Source organism: Onychostoma macrolepis, chromosome 19 (genome assembly GCF_012432095.1).
Source record: "Onychostoma macrolepis isolate SWU-2019 chromosome 19, ASM1243209v1, whole genome shotgun sequence".
Taxonomy (NCBI): domain Eukaryota; kingdom Metazoa; phylum Chordata; class Actinopteri; order Cypriniformes; family Cyprinidae; genus Onychostoma; species Onychostoma macrolepis.
Window position 1 is genome coordinate 9,637,336 of NC_081173.1, and position 6,425 is coordinate 9,643,760.

Sequence of the window (6,425 nt, forward strand, 5' to 3'; positions counted from 1 at the left end):
CATGCTGTTGCAGAAGAAACATGCTCACTTGACCCATGAGGTACTTTGCACTCTGATGGCAGAGGTGTCAGCAATCATAAGGGGAGAAGCCGAATATTCACCAGAAGAGACGGACAGCAGCGCGTAAGTGTTGCAATACTTGGTCATAGATCTGTTGTTTAAATTATTTACTTGCTGTTAGGAAGGAATACTTCGTTTCCCATCTATTTCTATTCTGCATTTTCGTTGAGGTTTCTATGTTTGATTGCACTTACTGTTAATTATAATAATTTGCACCTCGGCTAAGAAGGAACCTGGATCATTTTCATTGCTCCTTGCAAGCGAAGTGTTAGTTTCGTCTTGAGCTATTTGCACTTGGCTATTGGCTGGGCCAATCAGAAGCCGGCCACAGCTGTTTTCACTGTAGTGTTTTAGGCTGTATTTATCAGAGGTCCGAGCGCTGACGCGGAAGCATCAGCGGAAGCGTTCAGCCTCCTCGTGTGAAGACCGACGAGGGTAAAGACCATCGACTTTTCCTGCGCGACTTTAACCGAGCGACACACTTAAGTATCCTTTTTTTCCCCCTTCCCTTACACACTCTCCGTTTCCATCCTCTTTCCTGCCACCTCTATCATGTGTTTCCAAACCATTCCGGTTCTCTCTCAACCACGCTCTAACGTCACACGCAGACGGCAACGTAACCCTAATAACCTGTGCCTTATCTCTACCTCCTCCACTACACCTCTTTCCTTCTCTGTGGGTCTCTGGAATTGTCAGTCAGCTGTCAACAAAGCTGACTTCATTTCTGCTTTTTCTTTAAAATCCACGCTCAGCATCTTGGGCTTGACTGAGACCTGGATTCGTCCAGAAGACTCAGCAACCCCAGCTGCTCTCTACTAATCTCTCTTTCTCTCATACCCCGCTTCAAGTTGGCCGGGGTGGAGGCACTGGTCTGCTCATCTCTAACAATTGGAAATACTCAACCCGCTATCCCCTATGCAACTACAACTCATTTGAATCTCATGTCATTACTGTATCAGCTCCCATAAAACTCCAGATTGTGGTCATTTACCGTCCCCTTAGCCAAATTCTAGCCACCTTCCTAGAGGAGCTGGACGGGCTGCTGTCCTCTTTCGTGGAGGATGGCACTCCGCTCTTAGTCTTTGGTGATTTCAACATTCACCTAGACAAGCCTTATGCTACAGACTTCCATTCACTCCTAGCTTCATTTGATCTCAAACGCCTTACCACTACTAGCACGCACAAATCAGGCAACCAACTTGACTTAATTTACACATTTACATTTACATTTAGTCATTTTGCAGACGCTTTTATCCAAAGCGACTTACAATTTGGGGAACACATGAAGCGATTCATCTTGAAGAGGCAATTCGACAAAGGAAGTGCTTGTAACACCAAGTCTCAGGCATTGTTTAAATAAGTACAAGCTAGCAAGGGAAGGAATAAGTAAGGAGAAAGATTTTTTATTTTTTATTTTTATTTTTTTTTTTTTTATGTGTAGGTTGAAGTCAAGTAGTGTCGAAAGAGATGAGTTTTCAGCTGTTGCTTGAAGATTGACAGGGATCCAGTACTCCGAATATGGGTGGGAAGATCATTCCACCAGCCAGGAATGGTGAACGAGAATGTTCTGGAGAGTGATTTTGAGCCTCTTTGTGATGGTACCACGAGGCGTCGCTCACTAGCAGATCTCAGACTTCTGGAGGGGATGTAGATTCTTAATAGTGAGTGCATGTAGGCGGGTGCTGAGCCTGTGGTTGTTCTATGAGCAAGCATCAGTGTCTTGAACTTGATGCGAGCTGCGATTGGTAGCCAATGCAATGAGATAAAGAGAGGTGTAACATGGGCTCTTTTGGGTTCCTTGAAGACCAGTCGTGCCGCCGCATTCTGAATCATTTGTAGAGGTTTGACTGTGTTTGATGGAAGTCCAGCCAGAAGAGCATTGCAGTAGTCCAGCCTAGAAATGACAAGGGCCTGGACAAGAAGTTGTGCAGCATGCTCCGTCAGAAAGGGCCTGATCTTTCTGATGTTGTGTAGTGCAAACCTGCAAGATCGAGCAGTCTTTGCAATGTGGTCTTTGAAGGTCAGCTGGTCATCAAAGATTACACCAAGATTTCTGACCGAAGTTGATGGGGTAATTGTTGATGAACCTAACTGGATCGTGATGTCATGCTGTAGAGTTGGAGCGGCAGGAAAGACAAGAAGCTCAGTCTTTGCCAGGTTGAGCTGGAGGTGATGTTCTTTCATCCATGCCGAGATGTCTGACAGGCAACCTGAGATCCTTGCAGCTACCGTTGGATCATCTGGTTGAAAAGAGAGATAGAGCTGTGTGTCATCAGCATAGCAGTGGTAGGAGAATCCATGTGCCTGTATGATGGGACCCAGTGATGTAGTGTATGTGGAGAAGAGGAGAGGTCCAAGAACCGATCCCTGAGGAACCCCAGTGACCAGTGTATGTGCTTTGGATACCTCCCCTCCCCAGGCCACCCTGAAAGACCTACCAGTGAGATAGGATTCAAACCAGCGAAGTGGAATTCCAGCGATGCCCAGTGATGAGAGAGTGGAGAGGAGTATCTGATGATTGACAGTGTCAAACGCGGCAGATAGATCCAGCAGAATGAGGACTGATGATTTGGAATGGGCTTTTGCAATTCGCAGGGCTTCAGTGACCGAGAGAAGCGCAGTCTCAGTTGAATGGCCACTCCTGAAACCTGACTGTTTAGTGTCCAGTTTGTTGTTCTGTGAAAGAAACAATGAGACCTGGTTGAAGACAACACGTTCAAGTGTTTTCGCTATGAATGGAAGGAGAGAGACAGGTCTATAGTTTTCTATAAGAGAAGTGTTTAATGTAGGTTTTTTGAGCAGTGGGGTTACCCGAGCCTGCTTGAACGCAGTGGGGAAGATGCCTGTGAGGAGGGATGTGTTGATGATGTGTGTGAGTGTCGGTAAGAGCGTGGGAGAGATTGCTTGCAGAAGGTGCGAGGATTGGGTCAAGAGGACATGTTGTAGGATGGTTGGAGAGGAGAAGTTTGGATACTTCAGCCTCCGTCAGGGGACAGAAGGAGAAAATGGGAGGTTTAGCAGTGGAAGTGGTTGGTTGGGGTCCTGTGTGCGTGGAGATGAGAACTGATTACTGATCGATCTAGTTTTGTCTGTAAAAAGTAGCAAAGTCATCAGCTGTAATAGAAGTGGTGGGAGGTGGTGGAGGGGGACAGAGGAGAGAATTAAATGTTCTGAAGAGATTACGCATGTCTGGAGCGCTGTTGATCTTGTTGTGGAAATGTGAGGATTTGGCAGTGTGGACATCAGCAGAGAAAGATGAGAGCAGAGACTGATACCTACTCAGGTCCGACGGGTTGTTTGATTTGTGCCATTTTCTCTCTGCCGCTCTGAGTTTAGTCCGATGTTCACGAAGAACATCAGATAACCAGGGGTTAGAAGGGGCAGTCCGTGCTGACCTAGAGGAGAGAGGACAAATGTCGTCTAGACAAGAAGTTAAGGTAGAGCATAAAGTTTCAGTAGCTGTGTTTACATCCAGAGATGAGAAATGGGTAGGTGAGGAAGAGAGGAGGATACTACAGAGGAAAGATGGGAAGGAGAAAGGGAGCGCAGGTTTCGTCTAAAAGTAACCGGTAGGGGGGTTGGTGGCACACGGGTAGCAAAATGTAGTGTAAATGTAATGAAGAAATGGTCCGAGATATGTAGCGGTTGTACCAGAATGTTATCTGCAGTACAATTGCGTGTGTAAATTAAATCAAGTTGGTTGCCTGATTTGTGCGTGCTAGTAGTGGTAAGGCGATTGAGATCAAATGAAGCTAGTAGCGAGTGGAAGTCTGTAGCATAAGGCTTGTCTAGGTGAATGTTGAAATCACCAAAGACTAAGAGTGGAATGCCATCCTCCACAAAAGAGGACAACAACCCGTCCAGCTCCTCTAGGAAGGTGGCTAGAATTTGTCCAGGGGGACGGTAGATTACCACAATCTGGAGTTTTATCGAGCTGATACATTAATGGCATGACATTCAAATGAGTTGTAATTGCAAAGGGTAGAGTGGGTTGAGTATTTCCAATTGTGTGAAACGAGCAGGCCAGTACCCCACCCCGACCAACTTGACGCGAAGTATGAGAGAAAGAGAAATTAGTAGAGAGAGCAGCTGGGGTTGCTGAGTCTTCTGGACGAATCCAGGTCTCAGTCAAGCCCAAGATGCTGAGAGTGGATTTTAAAGAAAAGGCAGAAATGAAGTCAGCTTTGTTGACGGCTGACTGACAATTCCAGAGACCCACCGAGAAAGCCAGAGGTGTAGTGGAAGATGTAGAGATAGGGCGTAGGTTAGCAGTACACACGCAATTGTACTGCAGATAACATTCTGGTACAACCGCTACATACTTCGGACCATTTCTTCATTACATTTGCATTACACTTTGCTTCTCCTGTGCCACCAACCCCCCTACCAGTTACTTTTAGACGAAACCTGCGCTCCCTTTCTCCTTCCCATCTCTCCTCTGTAGTATCCTCCTCTCTTCCATCACCCACCCATTTCTCATCTCTGGATGTAAACGCAGCTACTGAGACTTTATGCTCTACCTTAACCTCTTGTCTAGACGACATTTGTCCTCTCTCCTCTAGGCCAGCACGTGCTGCTCCTTCCAACCCCTGGTTATCCGAGGTTCTTCGTGAACATCGGATTACACTCAGAGCGGCAGAGAGAAAATGGCGCAAATCAAACGATCTGTCGGACCTCAGTAGGTACCAGTCTTTGCTCACATCCTTCTCTGCTAAAGTCCACACTGCCAAATCCTCACATTTCCGCAACAAGATCGACAGCGCTCCAGACATGCGTAATCTCTTCAGAACATTTAATTCCCTCCTCTGTCCCCCTCCACCTCCTCCCACCACCTCTATTACAGCTGATGACTTTGCCACTTTCTTTACAGACAAAACTAGATCGATCAGTGGTCAGTTTTCACCTCCACGCACACAGGACCCTCAACCTACCACAACCACTGCTAAAACTCCCATCTTCTCTTTCTGTCCCCTCACTGAAGCTGAAGTATCCAAGCTTCTCCTCTCCAACCATCCTACAACATGTCCTCTTGACCCAATCCCCTCGCACCTTCTCCAAGCAATCTCACCCACACTCTTATCTGCACTCACACACATCAACACATCCCTCCTCACAGGCAACTTCCCCACTACGTTCAAGTAGGCTCGGGTAACCCCACTGCTCAAAAAACCTACATTAAACACTTCTCTTATAGAAAACTACAGACCTGTCTCTCTCCTTCCGTTCATAGCGAAAACACTTGAATGAGTTGTCTTCAACCAAGTCTCACTGTTTCTTTCACAGAACGACAAACTGGATGCTAAACAGTCAGGCTTCAGGAGGGGCCATTCAACTGAGACTGCGCTTCTCTCGGTCACTGAAGCCCTGCGAATTGAAAAAGCCCATTCCAAATCATCAGTCCTCATTCTGCTGGATCTATCTGCCGCTTTTGACACTGTCAATCATCAGATACTCCTGTCCACCCTCTCATCACTGGGCATCACTGGCATTCCACTTCGCTGGTTTGAATCCTATCTCACTGGTAGGTCTTTCAGGGTGGCCTGGGGAGGGGAGGTATCCAAAGCACATCAACTGGTCACTGGGGTTCCTCAGGGATCAGTTCTTGGACCCCTCCTCTTCTCCACATACACTACATCACTGGGTCCCATCATACAGGCACATGGATTATCATACCATTGCTACGCTGATGACACACAGCTCTATCTCTCTTTTCAACCAGATGATCCAACGGTAGCTGCACGGATCTCAGGCTGCCTGGCGGACATCTCGGCATGGATGAAAGAACATCACTTGCAGCTCAACCTGGCAAAGACTGAGCTTCTTGTCCTCCCTGCCACTCCGACTCTACAGCATGACTTCACGATCCAGTTAGGTTCATCAACAATAACCCCATCAACTTCGGTCAGAAATCTTGGTGTAATCTTTGGTGATCAGCTGACCTTCAAAGACCACATTGCAAAGACTGCTCGATCTTGCAGGTTTGCACTATACAACATCAGAAAGATCAGGCCCTTTCTGACAGAGCATGCTGCACAACTTCTTGTCCAGGCCCTTGTCATTTCTAGGCTGGACTATTGCAATGCTCTTCTGGCTGGACTTCCGTCAAACACAGTCAAACCTCTACAAATGATTCAGAATGCAGCGGCACGACTGGTCTTCAATGAGCCCAAAAGAGCCCATGTTACACCTCTCTTTATCTCCCTGCACTGGCTACCAGTCGCGGCTCGCATCAAGTTCAAGACACTGATGCTTGCATATAGAACAACCACTGGCTCAGCACCCGTTTACTTGCACTCTCTATTAACAAACTACATCCCCTTCAGAAATCTGAGATCTGCTAGTGAGCGACGCCTCGTGGTGCCATC

At 47.0% G+C, this 6,425-nt stretch overlaps 1 protein-coding gene across 1 annotated transcript; it reads right to left on the reverse strand.

Annotated features, from left to right (window-relative positions):
* Positions 1–1,278: 1,278 nt before the first annotated feature.
* Positions 1,279–2,972, reverse strand: LOC131525112 (uncharacterized). The gene is made up of 2 exons (XM_058752481.1): positions 2,499–2,972; positions 1,279–2,300 (listed from the first exon to the last, which is right to left on the reverse strand). The coding sequence occupies exon 2, from the start codon at positions 2,242–2,244 to the stop codon at positions 1,492–1,494; it is 753 nt and encodes a 250-aa protein (XP_058608464.1). The 5' UTR covers positions 2,245–2,300; positions 2,499–2,972; the 3' UTR covers positions 1,279–1,491.
* Between the last annotated feature and the right edge of the window lie 3,453 nt (positions 2,973–6,425).